Source organism: Terrapene carolina, unplaced genomic scaffold, assembly GCF_002925995.2.
Source record: "Terrapene carolina triunguis isolate 2854851 unplaced genomic scaffold, T_m_triunguis-2.0 Scaffold58, whole genome shotgun sequence".
Classification (NCBI taxonomy): domain Eukaryota; kingdom Metazoa; phylum Chordata; order Testudines; family Emydidae; genus Terrapene; species Terrapene triunguis.
The window spans coordinates 69,282,711-69,304,172 of NW_020664409.1; the positions used below are offsets into that span (position 1 = coordinate 69,282,711).

Here is a 21,462-nt window from a genome sequence, read left to right on the forward strand (position 1 = left end):
GAAAGAAAGAAAGAAAGAAAGAAAGAAAGAAAGAAAGAAAGAAAGAAAGAAAGAGAATTCTTAGCTCTTTTATAGCACTTTTCATCTGTAGGTCTCCATGCACTTTAAAAAGGAAGGGAAGCAACAGTGTTCCCATTTTACACATGGAGAAACTGAGGCACAGAAAAAGGGAAATTGACTTGACCAAGTCACAGAAAGGAACAGTGAGAATATAAACCAAATCTGCTGCCTCCTAGAACAGTGCACTAAGCACTGGACCACACTGCCTCCCCTCTTCCATTTGAAAGCATATGGAAGATACAGAGAAAAATGAATCATTTTATATATGTTGTAGAAAGAAGTTATAGTAGCATCAGAATACAGCACTTCACTATCAGTCAGGAAACTAAAAAACAGAACACATTTTTCAAATTATAAAGAAGCAATGAGAACAGCCCTGTCTCAGTGACCTGAATCATTCTGTAGATTTAGCTATTCTAATACTATTACTAATTTTAATACCGGGTTCGGTGTACATGCCTGTAATCCCAGCTACTTGGGAGGCTGAGGTGGGCAGATCGCTCAGGGGTTCTTGGCTGCGGTGAACCATACCGATTGGGTGTCCGGTGCCACTGACAACCTGGCCAGCGGGTGGCTGAAGGACTGGCTAGAACAGTGGTTTTAAAACTTTTTTTTCTGGCAACCCAGTTGAAGAAAATTGTTGATGCCCACGACACAACGGAACTGGGAATGTGGAGTTCAGGGTGTGGGAGGGGGCTCTGGGCTGGGGTAGGGGGTTGATATGCAGGAGGGGGTCAGGGCTCTGGTGTGGGGCCGGGGATGAGGGGTTTGGGGTGCAGGAAGGGGCTCAGGGTTTGGGGGGGCTCAGGGCTGGGGCAGGGGATTGGGGCACAGGGTTGGGGCATGGGCTTCCCTCAGGAGGCTCCCAGTCAGTGGCGCAGCGGGGGTGCTAAGCAGGCTTCCTGTCTGTCCTGGCACCGTGGACCAAGCTGCGCCCCAGAAGCAGCCAGCAGCAGGTCTGGCTCCTAGGTGGAGTCGTGCAAGCGGCTCCGCACGGCTCTTGCCCACAGGCACCGTGTCCCCTTCCCCAGCTCCCATTGGCCGGGAACCAGCCAATGGGAGTGCGGAGCCAGTGCTCGGGGCGGTAGCAGCGCACAGAGCCCTGTGGCCCCCCCACCTAGGAGCCGGACGTGCTGCTGGCCGCTTCCGGGGCGCAGTGCAGGGTCAGACAGGTAGGGACTAGCCTGCCTTAGCCGGGCAGCACTGCCAACAGGACTTTTAACAGCCTGGTTGGCGGTGCTGACCAGAGCGGTCGCAACCCAGTGCCTTACATTCCGCGACCCAGTACTGGTTCACGACCCGCAATTTGAAAACCACTGGGCTAGAACAAAATGAAAGACTTGTTGTAATCAGCGCTCTCTCTGTGAGGGCTGATGGACTGATTGACCAAGGTGATATCAATTAATTATAATATAATAGTCTTATTTTGTAGACAGATCATTAATTTTACTTGCAGTTAACAATGAAATTTCATCATGATAGATTTGTACAACATCCAAACCACTGCATGTCAATAAACTGCCACAACCTCAGCTTCAGCTTCATGGAGAAGACAGGGTTAAACAGCTCTGCTAACAGCACATCAAGCAACCCAAGGCTGGAACAGGGAAGGGTAGCACAATAGGATTGTCATCCAAGGGACAAGACACAGCACAAAAGTGAAGACAATTTCTCCCTGGAACATTGCATGAAAATCCATTTAGACCTGTCAAAGAAGAGTGTTCCCTTCCATAAAAGGGATGCTTGTTTTTCTGTTGTATTACCTATCCATGTTCTAAGTCGGGGTGGGCAAACTACGGCCCAGGGGCCACATCTGGCCCTTCAGATGTTTTAATCAGTCCCTCGAGCTCCTGCCGGGGAGTGGGGTCCGGGGCTTGCCCCGCTCTGGCACTGGAACCAGGGGCTTGCAATGCTCCGCCAGTGTTGTGGCTCTGCGCGGCTCCCGAAGCAGCATCATGTCCCCCCTCCGGCTCCTATGCATAGGGTGAGCATAGGGGCTCCACAGCTCCCATTGGCCGTGAGCCATGGCCAATGGGAGCTGCAGGGGCGGCACCTGCAGATGGGGCAGCACGCCAAGCTGCCTGGCTGCGCCTCCATGTAGGAGCCGAAGAGGGGACATGCTGCTGCTTCCAGGAGCTGCTTGAGGTAAGCGCCGCCTGGATCCTGCACCCTTGACCCCCTCCCGCACCCCAACCCCCTGCTCCAGCCTTGATCCCCCTCCCACCCTCCGAACCCCTTGGTCCAAGCCCGGAGCACCCTCCTGCACCCCCAACCCCTCGTCCCAGCCCCACCCCAGAGCCTGTACCCCCAGCTGGAGCCCTCACCCCCCCCGCACTCCAACCCCCTTCCCCAGCTCAGAGCCCCCTCCCACACCCTGAACTCTTCATTTCTGGTTCCACCCCAGAGCCCGCACCCCCCAGCCGGAGCCCTCAGCCCCTCCCGCACCCCAACCCCCAATTTTGTGAGCATTCATGGCCCGCCATACAATTTCCATACCCAGATGTGGCCCTCAGGCCCAAAAGTTTGCCCACCCCTGCGCTAAGTATTTGGTCATTTTCCCTTTGCCCCTTAGCTGCCATTTCATTGAAAGAGGAATTTTCCCCATTATCAGCCTGCATCCCCAACTGGAGGGCAGAGATGTGTTTGTTGGCCAACAAAAACAAACAGGACCAGTGAAACAAAGAAGTCGGCTTTTCTTCCAGAAGGTGAGGAAATAATCAAAGGGCAGATTTGTCTGAGGACAGTCTTCTACACAAAGGTGTGAAACTAACTTGATATTTTGTAATGATAAAAGATTGGGGAGGGGAGAGGAGAAGGATGAATGAAGTCATCTTACTGAAACAGAATCAACTGTGTCATATCAGGGAAAATGCGGATGGAACTGCAGATGAGGTACATGGACTTATCCTACAGCATTTAGGATTAGTGTGCCGTATAAGCACAGCCCTTAAGGAAAGGATGTGGTGGAGTTGCACCATCCCAGGGGAATCGGAGGGAGGGATTATTCCTCAGGGCACAATCCTTCTCCCAGCTCTCTGATGCACAGGCTACACCAGGGGTCGGCAACCTTTCAGAAGTGGTGTGCCGAGTCTTCATTTATTCACTTTAATTTAAGGTTTCACATGCCGGTAATACATTTTAACGTTTTTTAGAAGGTCTCTCTCTATAAGTCTATATATTATATAACTAAACTACTGTTGCATGTAAAGAGAACGAGGTTTTCAAAATGTTTAAGAAGCTTCATTTAAAATTAAATTAAAATGTTGATCTTACGCCGCCGGCGTGCTCAGCCTGCTTTTGGCCTGGGGTTCTGTTCACCTAGGCTGGCAGCGGGCTGAGCGGGGCCTGCGGCCAGGACCCCAGCTGGCAAGGGGCCGGCAGCCAGAACCCCAGACCAGCAGCGGACTGAGCGGCTCAGCCCACTGCCGGTCTGGGGTTCCATCCGCTGGCTCCTGCCAGCCAGGGTCCCAGCTGCCGGCCCCGCTCAGCCTGCTGCCGGTCTGGGGTCCCGGCCCTGCCCACACAGCGTGGGTACCTACCTTCTCCCTGGTTTTGGACCATTCTCTTCCTCTCTCTCTGCACTGAGCTGAGGGTGGGGGTGCACTGAGCACAGGGCTGGGGGTGAACGAGCAGGCTGTGGGTTGGGGTGCAAGGTCTGGCCAGGAGCTAGAATGAGGGAGGGGGCTGAGTTGGAGCAGGAGGTTTGGGTGTGGAGCGCTTACCTGGGCAGCTCCCATTTGGTGCGAGAGGTGCAGGTGGGAATGTGGCGGGGGGGGGTGCAGGAGCTCCCGTTTGGTGCCCAGGGTGGGGATGTGGGGAGTGCAAGAGTCAGGGCAGGAGGTGTGGGGGGGTCTGGGTATGTGTGGGGAGTGCAGGAGTCAGGGCAGGGGGTGTGTGAGGAGGGTGCAGGAGTCAGGGCAGAGGGCTGGGGGCATGTGAGGGGGTGCAGGAGTCAGGGCATGGGGTGTGGGGGGACTGGGTATGTGTGGGGGGTGCCAGAGTCAGGGCTGGGGTCGTGGGGGGAGTGCAGGGGGCTGGAGTGTGAGGGGGTGCAAGGGTCAGGGCAGAGGGCTGGGGGGTGGGCTGGGATCGGGGGGGTGCTCCCAGCCCCCTGCCCTGAGCAGCTCACGGCAGGGGGCTGGAGGGATACGCCCTGCCTCCACCCCCCTTCCCCAAGGCCCCGCTCCTGCCTCTTCTCTGCCTCCTTCCCAGTCTGAGCAGCAAGGGTGCTGCGGCTCCTCTTCTCCCCTCCCTCGCAAGGGCCATTGGCGGCAGGGAGGGAGAGGAGGTGGGGCACGACGCAGCACGCTGGGGGAAGAGGTGGGGGAGGGGGAAGCTTGGCCCTACAGCAGCAGCCGGCAGGACCAAGCTTGCTTCTCCCCCTGCCCCCGCCAGAGAGAGCGGTGGGCGGGGGGGCGGAGAAGAGCGGGCTGGGCCAGGCAGGATTTTTAATGGCACGCTCCTGCCTGCTGGGGTCCCGGCCGTCAGCCCCGCTCAGCCCGCTGCCGGGGTTCGGCAACGGGCTGAGCGGGGCCAGCAGCGGTCACAGCGTGCCATTAAAAATCGGTTCAGGTGCCATCTTTGGCACACGTGCCATAGGTTGCCAACCCCTGGGCTACACCATCTGCAGGCCAATTGGGTAGTGAGGGCAGAGACAGACCCACCTCCTCCCTATGGCTTTGGTGTGCTGGGCATCCTTTAGAGCACATGTAGGAAACAGTCCTATGTTCCTGACAGTATGCAGGGACTGAGCGGGGGTGCGGGAGTAAAGATCCTTTCACCCTACCCCTTCCCACTGCAGATCCACACAAGCTGGCCCATAAAGAACAACCAGAAAACTATTCAAAAATAATCTTCCGCCACAATACAAAAATCATATGCTTTATTCATCTGTCATCATACACCGCAATGAAAGTTTCCATTGTTTTCCACTGAATCTTCTACAGAAAATATTGTGACTCATTGTTTCAGCCATACCTCCACTGTAGTAGTAATAAAATTTATTTACTGCTTTTTAGCTCAGGATTTTAAAGCACTTTTCAAACACCAGATGCAAGCCTGCAACACTTGAAATCTGAGGCCTGATCCTGCAAGGTTTCTGACTGCCTCTTTTTTAATACTCAATGCATTAAAATCAATAGGATCCTTGCTGGATCAGATGGTTAAACCTGCCTGTGGAATCAATGGGAGATTTGAGTGTGCAAAAAATACAAGATCAAGCCCATTAGTTACTTATGTCTTATAACACTCCAAGAGGTATGAAAGAATTACTTCACCCATCACTAAAAGGCAGTCACTTCTCGAGTGGTATAAAACAGCTGTTGTCAATACACAGAAACAGTACACAACAGTTTCAATCAACATATAAAATTATATAACTAAGTATTTCCATTTCTATAGTTTGTCAATTTTAATTCTTCCCAGAAAGAAGCTGTTACAGTGTAATTGTCCTTACTGTACAGTAAAATGTGCTTATAATGAATGGTCATAAGCGGTAGCATGAATGAATAGTTGCCAAGCAACCAATAAATAAACGAAAGGTTCCAAATAACATGACCTCTCTTTAAAAGATAAAGCTCTCTCTGACATAATTATTTTTAAAATCCATTTCTGCAGCAAGCAAAATCATGTTTGGAACTCCAATATAGGTCTTCTTAATACAAACTGAAACCAAATCTGTCATTTGACACACCGGAGATATCAAACCAAGCATAGTCAACCCACCCCCTCACATTATGGTGAGTGGCAGGGAGTGGAGATGGAAAATGGGTCAGGCAATAAACTGTAATCCAATATGGAGAGGTGAACAGCATTCATGATTAAACAAGAGCATTAAAAAGATCAGTTATATTAAGTATCTTCAAACAACATCAAGAAGAAGAAGTCTTCTAGGATTTTAACACCATAAAACAATCATGAGTTAAGGTAAAAGAAAGAGAAAGACTTTAAAACTGAGAGAACAGATACAGGTTAAAATGTTTTGAAACTATATAATTCACCATTTTATCTTTATAAACTCTTACAACTGAGCCCTGCCAAGTGCATAAGCAGAATTAAGGTGCCTAGAGCAAGCACTGACCTTTTAGATGGATTCAAATAAAATTGACAGAGAGGCATAAATCTTAAACCACTTAAAAATAGTATACCCACTCTGAGAAAACAATGAATGGTAATGTATTAATTTCACAATATTTTACTGTAGGATGGCCTCTTGCGTGATGGAAGCTGAATTTTTAGGACAATATATTCAATAATTCTTTTATAAATATCTTATGAAATAAAAGATAAATACACTGCAGTTTGCTATGTTTATCTTGCAATGTTCACAAAATACTTTATTTAACCAAACCTTTTCTTTCATAAAACTGAGAGCTACTAATGGATTTGATGTTCAAATACTAAACAATTGACTATTTGTAACGGTAGATGGGATTCATTCTAATTCTAAATAGTTCCCTGTCATTAAAACCATAGAAGCCCTAAAGAACTAACATATGACTTGGATTGTGTAAACTCTTTGGGACAGGGACCATCTTTGTTTGTGTTTGCATATTGCCTAACACAATGGAGATCGATCCAGGACTGGGCCCCTGTGTATTCCTGTAATACCAATAATAAATAATATTTCACTCCAGTAGTACATTAATCTGTTGGTATTCTTAAATACAGGAATTATGTTTTGAATTATAGCAGGCAATGCAATAATCCAAACAATAATCTCCATGCATATTTCATAGTCTCACTGAAAGGAAGGCCAATTCATTGCATAGTACCATCTGCCTTTTATGATGGAAGAGTGTGAAAAGCCTTCCGTTAGCTACCTGAGCTATAACTTTCTGATTAACATCCATTTATATTAATGCTGCGGCACAATGCTAGATATATAGATCTGTTCATCAGAAGCCTTTACAGCTAAATTTCTTTGTACCTGCTTTTTCTAAGTAAGTACTGATTATACTACATTATATCTAAATTCTCTACTGAGTAATATACTTCATCCAGCTAGCTACACCCACCGTCAATATTAACAAATGGTCCTTCAGCATCCTTTTATAAATATACCCACAACTTCAGTGAGTAAGGAGTGCACGACTGGGCCCTTAAAATACTTGAATGTAATGTGTAATGCTTGTAAATAAAAACAATATGAAGGGCCTATCAAGTTCCTTTCAATACACATGGCAGTGTGTAATGTCAGGAATACCTTTAACTCCTTCTTTACATGTATTTTCCGGGCTTGCTCAGTAACATGCTCTTATTACAATACCGCATAGCACTTGCAATTCTAATTAAGTATTCCAGTTGAAAAGCATATAAAAGGGAAGAGGCAGATTTTTTTTTCTTCCCAATTGTTTATTCCCTTACAATTACAGGTTGAAGATTTAAAATGATCAGTTTTTTAAAATTTATAAAAACCCAACGCGTAGGGATGAAAAGGTCATGTATTACCATTCAGCAAGAGTAGGACACTAATTGTAAAGTTTGTTAACAATGAAAACAAAGAGGTTCTCATCTGCTTGTTACCATGGAAAAATGCTAACAGACAGTATTTCTCTGAAGTTTTGATTCCACTGTGTTTTGTTCCACAATAAGCAATTTAACTGTCACACTTACTTAAAAAGGAGGGAAGGAGAAAAAGAAGGTTGTATTGTTTTAAGGTGTTGCTCATACTAAAATAGGACTCACTTTAAAATCCCCTTAGGGACCCAAGCATATATATTTAGCAATAGAAGACGGAAAATATAGCATAACAGTCTGCTTTAGAAAAGAGATGATGAGCCATACTTTTCCCTCTAGTATTTCCCACAACACTGATGCAGTTAGCGAGACTAGACATGATCCTCCAAACGCTTCTTCACCCAGTACTCCTTACTCACATGCATAGTTGCAATAACTTGGATGGGGCTACTCAACATGAGATGGGGTAGGCAGGATGAGAGTTGGGGAGAGGAAGGTGCTCCTACCCTGTCTTTTGATATAGGTAGTTTGTTTCAATGGGTTTTGATACCTCCCCTCCCCCCCACCCACCCACACACACCTATTAAAAAGGTGAAACTGTTGTTAATACAATATAAATAAAAATAATTACAGAAATTCTTAAATTATAGAAAATGTCAGCTTTAGGAAAATAGTTATCAACAAAATTACAAGTTTAAGGGTCACATTCTACTCTTTAATATTTGTAACTACCCTATGAGTGTTAGAGTTCTGCTTGGGTCTTTAACAGGGAAATTGCCTATAAACACTAGAAATATATAGTATCTAGTAACGCAAGAAACAGTTAACATAATGAAGAACCAGTGGGAAAAAAATTGTTTGCCTGGGAAATCCATTATCCTACATAGATTTTCAAAGGGGAAAATCCAGCCAGGTCATTACAAGAATTCTATACTGAAAGCTCTCTCAATTAGTAGGATAAAATCGGAATTTTAAATATTTTGTTAATAGCTATTATCCCATTTACTATCCCACTGATGCATCTGACTTGTAGAGTAAGACTGAACTAAAAAATTAGGGAAACACTGAAAACCTCTGGTGCACAATCACTCACACAAGTAAACCTCAGACTTTGATGGCAGTACTTATGTGAGTAATATGGAATTAACAATCTGGACCTTAACCCTAACCTTTGATGCAGGTGACACCTTAGAAAGTGATCTCCAAAACTCCAGTGATGACCAGGAACCTCTGAAAATAAAAGCTAAAACTTCCTAAAACTAGTCTTACATGAATCCTAGATCTCAAATATTGTTACTCAAAGCACTCATGAATACTTGAAATAAATGGTGGATTTACAGCCCTGCCTTATCTAAATCCACTGCAAAATTTTCATTGACATCAGAGAGCGTGTGAGAGCAATACTATGGTTAACGCAATAAATAAATGACTGTCATTTACATTTCTCACTCTGACCTACATCATACTCAGCTACGTCTAGTTATTAAAACAGTATGTACCATATGAAAGTCATCAGTGACATTCGTGTTTCAGAAATTACACGTCAGCTATCATTGGAAGCAGAACCTTCACCCACTTCCATCTGGATGTTTAGCAAGAACAAGTTTTACAAACAACCAATATGATTTTTAAAAAATGGTCATGCCAATTATAAAGTTCAGGTGCCTATTTTTTTGTCTTAGAAGATGATACCTACACTTAATCTCTTTGAACTTCAGTAGTATCCCTTGAGACGTGCTCTGGTTCAGTCTTACAAACTCAAGTTGGAAACCAAGAAAGCCAGCATTTCTATACAAATTTTATTCAACACCTAAAATGTTAGACTATATCAGTCAGAATTTCCAATGTTCAATACCTATCATCAATATTTCCTCCAAATTTTACTATAATCAGAGAGTATAAAAATCAAAAAATAAAATTCTAAATTCACATGAAACCTCAATTAGCATAAAAATAATCACATCACAGTCTGTTTTCCAAATACATGTATTCAGTGGAACTGAATTCAACCGAACTGGCACTAGTTTTTTAAGGCACCCTAATTTCTATGTGTATTTTAATGGATCTTGGAATGAATTTGTCATATTCCATTTTACTGATTTATTATGGAGTGTAAGTGTTTTATGGGTCTGATGCTGACGCACAGAATTGTATGGCACAGTGTCACTACATTGTTGCCAAGTCCTTTGCCTCACATTACCTTCTGCTTTGTGATTGTGGCACCTCTCGATATTACAACAAAAGACAACTGAAAAGCTGTGAGGATATGAAAATACCTTGGAAGTGCTAGCATGGAACACATTTTGTTTCAGGAAGAAGGGGAGGGTCAGGAGATGAGACACCTCTAAAGGAATAGAGAACCTGAATGGCATTTCATGAGTACAAGCACTTTCCCCCTCTCTTCGGCTTTCCTTCCTTGTGGTACGGTTCTTCCCCCTCAAAATCTGCTATTTTCCATATCGAAGAGAGGGGAAAAAATAAATTGGCTTCTCCTCTTTCCCCTGAAAACCTCTCACGTGTTGTGGTTGGCCTCCCCTTTGTGCCCCACTAGACTATGACATTCTCTCTCTCCTCCCACCATAACTCCATCTACTGCCCATCTCTCCAGCAGAACCAGCAGCCAGCAAATAAGTCTACAAAGGGAGGAGGAAGTTCTTCTGTAGCTGAAATTTCTTTTATATCCCCAGCAGGGGGCCACTAAGGGAAGACAGGAAAGGGTACACAAAGCTGTCTCCTCTCTTCCTCTATGCTTCCTTTTATATCCACCAATGAAAGAATGAAGTTGAGAAAGTAGCAGTGTAGCGGGGGACATGGTTGAGAGAAGAATCAAAATGTGCACGTCAGCTCGGAAGGGTGGGAGAAACATTAGGGGGAAGGAAACAGAGCAGCATTGCATGCGAGGAAAAATACTGAGGGAAATGAAGAAAATTACTAGAAGTGAGTGTTATTATTTATATTGCAGTAGCCTCCAAAGGCCACAATCAGGATCATGGCTCCATTGGGCTACATATTGTACAACAGATGGAAAGACATGGTCTCTGTCCCAAAGAATTTACACTCTAACACAAGGGGGAGGGAAATATTAGGGGAAAGAGAAAAGGTGTGTGTGTGTGTGTGTGTTGGAGATACTGGTGGTGAGGACGAGTGACCAGAAATGGCAGAGGAAGAGATCTTGGAGCAAAAGAGACCAGGAGTTTTGAGCGGGGAGGAAATCTTAATGATGGCATGGAGAGACCAGGATTACATGAGAAGAGACTGATGTGAGGAGACCACGAGTGTGTGTGGGGAGATCTTGGGAAAGTGACCCCTGGAGAATGTGTGTGGTGGGGGGAACTCTTGGTGGTGGAGAGGGAGAGACTAGTATTGGATCAGTGGGGAAATCTTGGGATGGGAAGAGACCAGAAGTGGGTGTGCAGGAGAGGTGAACTTGGGTGAGGAGGGAGAGACAGACTTGTATTGTGTATGGGAGGAGATCCTGGAGGAATAGACCAACAGTGTGCAGGGGGAGACTAGAAGTGAGCGAGTGTGTGTGTGGAGGGGGGGGAACATGGATGGGGAAGGGGACCAGGTCTGTCTGGGGGGAGATTTTTGGGGGTAGACCCAATGTCTACCCTGGAAGAGATTTTTTGTGGAAGACACCAGGTGTGTTTGGGGAGATCTTGGATGAGGCATAATTGATATGAAGTACAGATGTGTCTGGGGTTGAGGAGATATGGGACAGGGGTGCGTCTGAGGGAGATTTCTTCATTGTGGGGCAGGAATGTATGTAAGTGGGTGAGAGCTAGGGGAACAGGAGTTTATGTAAGAGAAAGAGGAAATGTGTGTGTGTGTGTGTGTGCGTGTGTGTGTGTGCATTTGTGTGTGTGAGAGAGTGAGAGAGAGAGAGCGAGAGAGAGATGTTGGGGACAAGAGTATATTTGTGCTAGAGAAAGAGTTCAGGGAATACAAGTGTGTGGGTGAGAGACAGTCTGGAGATAGGAACAAATGGTCTGTATGGTCTATGGATGCAGCAGAAAGTTCAGAAAGCAGGATGGATGGGAGAGAAGCAAGTGAGGAGTATGGGCAGATAACAAAAGAATGGAATTATAGTGTGAGCGAGAGAATGAAAGAAATGTGTAAAGTAGGGAGACATACACAGAACAAGAAAGAAAGGAAGGTGAAGGACCGGGGTGGATGGGAAGAAAAGAGAGGGAAGTATTATACAGTACTGAAAAATCAGATTAAAGGAAACCAAACTGCAGAAAAGGATGCATCAAGATACACCATGAAAGGCAAGGAAAAAAAGGAAGGAAGAATATGCACAGAGGAGACATAGTAACAAATATTTCTTAATGGAAAGCATAACATAAAAAATAAAAACTGAAAAAGTGGGGTGGATTAGAATAGGGGTTGGAAATGGGGGGCATACACTGAAATCTCACTGTGGCAGCAAAATTCCTAGGGTTAGTCCTGCCTGGGAAGCTATTCATTTTAATTCACTTTTCTACTTCTTCTTTTTTTCTAATTCCTTCTTGGCTCTCCCCACCCTCCAACTTTAGTCGCACCTAAATGGCATTTATTTAGGCATTTCTAGTAACAAGCATTCAGTCATGCTTAAATGAGAAAAAGACCAGCTTTTGTGCTTAAATATTTGACAAGGAGATATACTAACATATCAAGTTTCCCTCCCCCCTTCCTCCACATTAGACTCTCTTTCATTTATTTTTCCCCTTTGTTTAAGACAGCAAGACATCTGAAGTCAAAGGTATCCCTGCAGCTTTCTCCGAGCTGTCTGGGTATTATATACCCTTGCTCCTTTTATTATGCCACTGGCTTGTGTTTCGGGATTCGTATCTTCCCGGCATATCCCGGGCACAATGATGTGGTCTAGCTCTGGGCTGCCGAGGATAACGGGATTCTCCGGCTAACAGGCATCCATCAGACAAGGGAACTCGGATCCGAGAGCTGGCTGCTGCAGGAAAGCAAAGCCAATGTGCATGTGTGTCTTGGCTGCTCCGGAGACATGGCTGGGGAGCTGTTTTACTGAATCAGCCCAAATATTGGGGAACAGCCTTCGGAAGAAAGGGAAGGAGGAAGGAAACACACACACACTCACACATACACCCGGCTGATCTTACCTCCACATTGAAATACTGCTCCGCTGTGCACACGGGGGCACATAAAATCCAAAGCAAGGTTTGCAAGAAAAACCCCCTGGAATGATGTACGAAATCCAACCGGCTTCCAGTGCTGAATGCGAGTAAGATCATAGTGAACTGCGCCTCAGTGGATGGAAGAGTCTCTTTCTCTCTGCTCTCTCTCCTTCCCCTTACACAAACAAACAGTCCCCAGTGTTGGTGAAGAACCTTTAATGCAGGTTCACCCACAACAGGGGAGGAGGAGGAGGAGAAGAAACAGACACTTCACTCCACAACACAGATAGCAGCAGCAGCAGGGTCAGCTCTTACTCATCCTCAGTCCCGTAAGGAGGGAATGTGGCGTCCAAGTACAGCTGCAGCTCCTGCAAGGCTTTTTCCTTTGCACAGCAGCCGCCTCTGTGTCCTCCTCCTCCTCCCCCTCCTGCTCGGAAAGGCCTTTGCTGCCTGGCTGCCTGTGCTCCCCTGCCCTGCCTGTGCTTGTGCCTCTCCTCTCTCTTCTCGCCTCCACTCCAGAATGTTCATCTGTAATCTACATAACTCCTCCTCCAGAGTCAGCCTCCTCACATACATCTTAAAGGAGACAGTCCTGAAAGGCTACTGTCTGTCTGTGCTGGAATGGACCTGATCCCCCCTCTAAAGCAGGAGCTCTCTCACAAGCTGCTAGAACTGTTTGAACAGATTTCCAAGAAAGGCAGTGGGATGAGTGAGTTTAACACACACACACACACACACACACACACACAATCCCTAGTTAGGAACTCTCCTGCCCAATGAAGTTTGACAAAACTGTAAATTCCTTAAATCCCTCAATTCATAGGAATGTGTTGGAGCCCACTTCTCCCTTTTCATAAACTGCCCTGCTTGCCAAGTGTACTGTGACACTAAATTGTATGTGAGGGACAACATTAACCTTGTGTCTATATACTGCCCAGCCCCCTCCCTGCTAAGAAAACCTCTACACAATTTTCTATATGCACCTTTCGTATAAATCTCTCGATACGTTCCCTAATGTCCACTTGTAATATAATTATCTTTATATATCCCTCATTACACACTACCTTTACACAGCTCTCTTTATAGACCTTCACTATATAGCTCTGGATACACTTGTCATTATGAGCAACCTCAAGACAAGACTGATTTTATGGAAAATTGGTGCTGTCAAATTAACTTGATTTTTTTTTGTAATGAGATCACAAGTTTGGTTGATAAACTCTTGCAATAACAGACTTAGAGTTCGGTAAGGTATTTGACCACACATCCTGATCAAAAAATCAGCATTATACAAAAGCAATGTAGTGCATAGTAAATGGATTAAAAACTGCATATGGCTCCCTGATGAGCTCCCAGTGCAACAGTGTTGCCAGAAGGGATAATGTGATCCTTGGATGCATAAACAAGAGTATCTTGAGTATAAGTAGAGAAGTTATTTCACCTCTGCATTTGGCACTGGTGCAACCACCACTGAAATACTGTGTCCAGTTCAATTCAAGATGGATGTTGATAAATTGAAGAGGATTCAGAGAAAAGACACCAGAATAATTAAAGGATTGGAAAACATGCCTTTCAGTGACTGACTCAAGGAGCTGTCTATTTAGCTTAACAAAAAAAAGTTAAGGGATGACTCGAATCTAAAAGTACCTACACAGGAAACAAATACTTCATAATGGGCTCTTCAGTCTAGCAGAGAAAGACATAACCTGATGCAATGGTTGGAAGTTGAAGCTAAACAAATTCAGACTGAAAATAAGGCATAAATTTTTTTTAACAGAAAGAGTAATTAACCATTGGAACTGATTGCCAGGGGTCACACTGGATTGTCCATCACTGCCAAATTTTTAAATGAAGATTGGATTTTTTTCTGAAATATATACTCTAGGAATTATTTTGGAGAAGATCTACGGCTTGTGTTGTACAGGAGGTCAGACTACATGATCACAGTGTTCCCTTCTGGCCTTGGAATCTATGATAGAGATCAGAATGTAAATGTTAATGGGGAATGGTCATTAAATGGGGTGTTTCTACTGAGGTCCCACAAGGATATGTCACTGGCCCAATGCTGTCTATTATCCTCATCAGAGTGTGAGTGACTGACAATATCCTGTAATATCCCAAACAAACTTTATGGGATGAAGATAAACTTTATTTAATTAAACCTTATTGAATTAGGGTTGAAAAAACTGGAATGGTTCAGACTAGGAGTGCATGAATATGTGTGTTTGGGGAGAAGAGGCCCAGGAGTGTGTAGGGCAAGGGAGATCTTCAAAGAGAGAGAAATACCGTCAGGAGTGTTTGTATGGGGGAACAAATAGTAGAAGTGTGTGTGGTGGAGTAGGATCACAAATATATATATATATATATGAAAAAAAAATAACACCCCTCCCCCCCCAAAAAAAAAACAAAGAAAAGCTACCACAAAAAATTACTTAGCTGCACATCCTTCTCCTCATGTGGAGAGGGCAAAACACCAAACACATGACAGATGTTAGTCAAGCTGCTTAATGTGCTACTGGAAGGCACTCAGATACTATGATGATGAGCACAGAATAAGAACCTATATGCAATAGAACAGGGCAAACTGGGGACAGGAATGTATGTGAGTGCCTCACAGAGAATGGGGGAGCTGTAAGGGAATAGGGTACAAGAGTTTGTGTCAGAGCAGGAGGCAAGAGAAAATGTGTTTGTGTATATAGGGAAAGAGCTTGGGGACAACAGTGTATTTATGGGTGATTGTGACAGAGAGGCTGGACTTTCACCATGTGCTCTTCATCCACATGAGGATCTCTGCAAAGCACCGAGATAGCTGGGATATGGTGGTGTTTACATCTAATGTCCAGAAGCTGTAGAGCAGAGTACGAAATTTAGGACTGAGGAAAAACACACTACAAAAGATAGAGAAAAAGATACATTAAGAAAGGAAAAATTTCTGAAGGAAAAATGTGGTAACATTAGTAAAAATTAATTACTTCATGAAAACATGTTTTAAAAATTATTAGAATGGAGTTGTAGCTATGGAGAATGGAGTGTAACTATGGAAATCCCACGAGTGCATTCAAATTCCTAAGTCACGTGCTATCCACCTAGTCTGCGTGTATCCTCACATTTAATTTTATTTTCTAAATTGTAAAACAATTATTCCTCTTGGTTCCTCTTCCCTGCCCGCATAATCTCCACTCTTCCGCTTTTGTTATGTGGAGTTTAAAAACAGGCGCTCCTAACACAGGCGCTCCTAAACATCGGCTCTCCCAGCAATTTCTCCACATTTGTGACTTCAACTCAAGGGCTCTTTATGCCTGAGCACTCACAAATGAACCAGATGGCACTGGGATTGTGGCAATGATTACTCACTGAGCTTGTGGTAATGCTGTAATGCCAATTCAATAATGATTGTAAGATCATAATAGTTTGTGTTGAATATCATCTCTTTAATTTATGTGAGGCACCTTGAGTATGAGATAAGTGTTGTTAAAAGCTAAAGAAAGAAACAAATAAAAATAAATAATGCTCAGTAGCAACAGGTGACTCGTACAGAACCTGAGGAGCCAGCAGCTAGGGGGCCTGAGAGAATCTTCCTGCACAGCAGAACAATTTGTGAAGGGACAAAAACTCCTACAAGTTTTCTAAGAGTGTCAACAGATCTCCCAGAGGATGCCAGTTGGTCAAGAAAGAAGCAAATAGGCAGCTATTTAGGATAAAAACAAAGGATGGGATGTCCCATACATGGTTTCATGGGACAAGGATAAGGCCCCTGTAACTTTGTATCAAGCTGCACCTAAATTCTGAGGCATGTTTCCTGCATTTTGTGGCACCCAGGTGCAGAGGAATGGAAATTCTGCAGCAGCTCAATTTAAATTTTAAAATGGACTTTTTTTTTAATGAATGAATTAAAAAGTAACAAACAAGCCTACCATGCTAAATTGTTCCTATGTTGTTTATTTTGTTGTCAAATTACATTCATTGTACACTTCCCTCCCCCCTCCTCCGCCACGTTATCAGCTTTCAGTGTTTTTGTATTGACACTATAATAAGAAGTTGTTGGTGGAAGCTGCGGTTTTGACAGCTAGTGGCACAGTTTTGACATTTGGCTACTAAAGAGTTATTTGGGGATTATGGTGTGAGCCCTTGAGCTGGATGCTTCTGCCAAAATGAACAGCAATAAAGTAACAAGGAGTCCGGTGGCACCTTAAAGACTAACAGATTTATATGGGCATAAGCTTTCGTGGGTCTGAAGAAGTGAGATTTTTTTACTCATGAAAGCTTATGCCCAAATAAATCTGTTAGTCTTTAAGGTGCCACCGGACTCCTTGTTGTTTTTGTGGATACAGACTAACACGGCTACCCCCTGATACTTGAGCAATAAAGTAGTTAATATTGACATTTAAGTCAAAATCGGTAGGTTTCAGTTAATAGCTAAGGAGATGAATGGTTTGATTTGCACCTCTCAGAGCTGTTGTGCTGTAAACTTGGGAAGGCAACAGTGCATCAGATTGCACTTGCAATCGGACAACATCAGATATCCTTGCAACCATGACAGCAAAACACTTGTCTAATGAAAGCTTAAATTCTGGAGCAAAGGTCTACTGCAAAGGGTAAACCAAGAGGTAAACTCACTGGCCTCAGAATCACTGAATACCTGGGGCTCCTGAGTAAAACCATTTTAATGTATAGACTACTTGTGAGAGATTTTGGAGCAATGTAGGAACTATTTAAAGAAGGAAAATTCCACACTGTTCTGGTAAGAAGAGGGCACCATTAATAATAGGAAACTAATTTGAAGAGAGTCCACTTGCAAAAAAACATGTAAAGAAGCCAACCTGCAAGAAGCGAGGGAGAGAACCCACCTAAGAGAGTGGTACCTATCTCCTACAGACAGGCCTGCAAGTGACAAAGGAAAGCCCTTCCCTCATAGAAGGTTCATAGTGCATGACTCCAAAATTATGTATTTTTATTGTATTGTTTGAGAAATAGTAGGTGATCATGTAACCAAAGACTGCATAGGAATGCATATGCACAAGGGAGCAGCATTCAGGTTGCATGTACAACTTCAACTTCATATGTTTTTGAATTTTGAGAGCTTAAACGGGCAGCTTTAACATCCTCACAATGCAGTTTTACGATGGGATATGTATAGGTATTATACATATGAGAGAGAGAGAAAGGTAACAAGAAAAACACCTTTATTCACATAAAACATAAAAGACCATTATCAAAATATTATACACTATCATATACAAAGAGAAAGGAATAATAATTAAAAAAAAGAAATCCACCCCAAGCAGACACTACACAAGGATCATTGAAAGAACTGCTCCAGGCCATCTGTGCCATGTTAACAGCATGGATGGAAGGCAGCAAATTCCCCTATAAAGGGCAACAGGAAGCTGCCGAGAAGGGGGAAGGCTCCTGCCAGGAAGACCCTGATCCTAAGGGAGTTGAGTAGTCAAAGCCAGGATGCTGGACTTCAGCCAGGAAAAGCCTGGGAGTGACTGTGATAGTACCCAGCTCTAGGAAGGAGGGCTAGGAACTGCTTACTTAAGGGGAGAGAGAGAGAGAGACTGAACTGGGTTGGGAGGCCAAAAGGGCCAGCATGTACACAGAGAACTAAATAAACTGGACCCCAGAAAGGGAATGATTTTATTACCTTTGGACTGAGAGAGTTATTAGAGGCTCCAAGGAGGGAAAAACAAAGGCAGGATGTTGCTGAGTGACCTCTGGCCATGAGGGGGTACTCAGGAGGCAGCTGGCCCTCTTACAAAAATGAATAGCAACCTTAGGAAATCAAAGAACTTTTAAACAGTGAGTATTGCCAACCCAAGTGTTCTAAAAATCACAAATCAGGCCTCAAAACAAACAAAAACCATCCCCACCCCCCAATATTGCAAGACTCATAATAAAATAGCAAGAGTGGACAACACTTCACACTCCTACCATCAAGAGACACCCCAATAAAGAACTGAAGCATATTTCCTTCAGCTAGGCCTGGGTAAGAAGAGGCAGTATAATCATATGACCTTTAACTTCACAGAGGCTTCTAAACAGTGCAATCATACTTTTAGGCTAAGGTTGTTAAAGCTGCCTAGAGGATTCGGATGCCTAGTTCTCATTAATTTTAATGGGGATTTACAGTAAATGTAATTACTAGGGCAGGTTGAAAAATGGAAAGTTCTTCCTCTGAAATGCCATGTTTTTTTTTTAATTCATCCCACATGGGGACAAAAATTTCTAAATGAAAACTTTCATGGGAAGGGATTTTCAGAAAAAATCCATTTTGGGAGAACCAACATGGGATTTTTCCATCTTGCTGGCTGTCAGTCAGTTTGACTTTCTGTCTGTGGGGGAAGCCAACAGGCTGAGCACTGTAGATGACATTGGCCACTGAAAGTGGAATTGACAATAGCCTTCCAGGGGGAGCTGTCATTTTGATTTTCCTGATGGAAAAAATAAATTTTCTAACAAAATTTCCAATTTTGCAAAAAGGATATTTTCTGTTGGAAAATCATTCTGAAGGAAAATTCCTAACTAGCTCTATTAGCTACCGAAATGGGGGGGCATTGAAGGCACATGGTGTCCTGTAGGAAGTGCTCTGGACCTTGAAGGAATGGGCCCTGACTTGGCTAGGAAAGAAACACGGGGGATTTCAGCAGGATGAAAGTAGCACTATTAGAATTAAGTAGTGGCTTTAGTTGTAATGTACACATCAAGAAGGTTCCAACTGTGTGTGCACGCACCTGGGCATAGGTCAGAGAGAGAGAGAGAGAGAGAGAGCGCACACATTTTTTTTTATATGAAGAGTAGAGTTTCAGGTTTCCATTATAGATAACCAGAGATCTGACAAGAAGTGAAGGGAAATTCGGGATTGTAAGTCACATACTTCTTGCTTTCTCATCACACAGACATATGTGCAGGTGTCCGTGATGTTGGAATATGTATAGTGCTTAATAGAATGTGTTATATATAGAATTGAATGTGTTATATATATATATAGAATTGAATGTGCAAAACAATGGTTTCAAAGAACTCTTATTTTTCTTTATACAGTTTGTGTTTCTTTTGTTATTTAAATAATAGAGCTGAGTAAATGCTAAAAATATATTAGTTTAAATTTTCTTTTAAAATTGCTTTGACTATTCTTGTGTTCATTTTTATGTTGGCTTTTGAAAATGTTGTGAACAAGCTTTACTAGTGGAAATATTCACAAAAATGAAAATTATTCACAGAGTGGGAGTTTATTTTCAAATTGTGTAAGTGATCAGTCACATTTCAAATTGCTAATTTTACAATCAATTATGCAATTCAAAATGTGTACTTTATTAGTTGGGTACATTCTTCAAATCAATCAAATGAATTAGGTGACTAAAGAACATTTGAACATTCCCAATAAACTGTTTTGCAAAGGATCTCCAGACTAAAAATCATTTGCTAAAGACATTTGCAAATAATTTTGAGAAATAAATACATTTGATAATGTTGCAATCTGTTCACAGATAGTTCATGAACAGTAAAAGAGGTGAAACATATATAATAAATTATTTGTTCAATATTACTTTCTCAGGTCTAATGGGTGTAAAAACAGATATATACACCAAAGGGGTCAAATTCTATTTTACAGGGCAAATCCTCAGCTAGTGTAAATTGTCATAGCTCCATTGATTTGAATGTCTACACACCTAGATTTGACCTGGATAGTCTCCCATAGCACAGTACAACCATGTACATTGCCAGCATGTCACACAGAAGTATCCAACAAGAGCAGGTAAAAAATATAAATGGCGAGGAATGCAATAATGATTTTGAGGGCTAAGTTTTTCCTTCGGTTAAACCAATACGTATACCAAGTAACTTCACAGTCCGCAGAATTTGGTGCTTAAATCTAATTTATTTATTTCTTATCTTGGGTGCAAGAATGCATCTGTTATACATTTAGAAAGCATTTTTACTAGCCATTTAACAAAATTAAAGTCTTTTTCCTAAACAGACTATACAGTTTCTTGACCCCATGTTAACTTTTTCTGTTTTAGAGGATAATAAATATAGGTGACATGGTACGCCAACATATACCACATATTTTTTAACCATTACTTTGAAAAAATACAGTATTAGACACCAGATATGCATTTTCTGGGTACCAAACTCCTTGGTGATACTTGAGATCATGGCAGCGGGCACCGCAGTAATTTAATGGTTGCTCAGATATTTTCATTCTTCTGACCCTTCAATAGAATACAATCAGTTCTTCACATTGTTTATTTTAATGCTTCAGGCCCAAAATCTGTGTAACCTTTTTGCTCCACACATTTTAGATGAGTGCTCTGATCTCCACCAAGGCATTTTATTGCTATGGTAACGAATATTTCCATTCCATGCATTACAGATACCAATCAGTTCCATGTAATTTGGGGGAGGGGGGAGGAAAGGGGGAAGAGGGGCAAGGATGTGGGCTGAAGATCTGGGATAATTCATGAAGAGTGGATGGGGGGAAAAAAGCCTCTTAACTCGTCTGTGTAAATTATGTTCTCATCAAGTTTTTACAGAAGTAAAATGTAATGTTAATTTTTCATACATTATAACCAAGGGTTAATGAAGTCAAAACCCGAACAAAATGTGTCTTTGATCTACATTAAAATATAGAACTATTCCTTCCTATAGATAGTAATTTCTTCCACATCTCAAGGGGGTAGATTATATACCTGGGCCATATTTTAAGTTGTCCACTTCATACCTTAAGATTATTTACTACAATTTAAAGTTTTCTCCAACTATATTAGTTTAATTTTTGGATGGAAAGATCCTCATACGTTGGGTATCA

General features: G+C 43.0%; 1 protein-coding gene across 1 annotated transcript in view; it reads right to left on the minus strand.

Moving 5' to 3' along the window:
• MMP16 (matrix metallopeptidase 16) overlaps nucleotides 1-13,108 on the minus strand; it is a 240,854-nt gene extending 227,746 nt beyond the window's left edge. Inside the window, exon 1 of the mRNA XM_024206072.3 lies at nucleotides 12,636-13,108. Within this exon, the coding sequence (XP_024061840.1) occupies nucleotides 12,636-12,767 (132 nt within the window). The 5' untranslated portion in view covers nucleotides 12,768-13,108. The remainder of the gene's footprint in view (nucleotides 1-12,635) is intronic.
• Nucleotides 13,109-21,462: the final 8,354 nt, after the last annotated feature.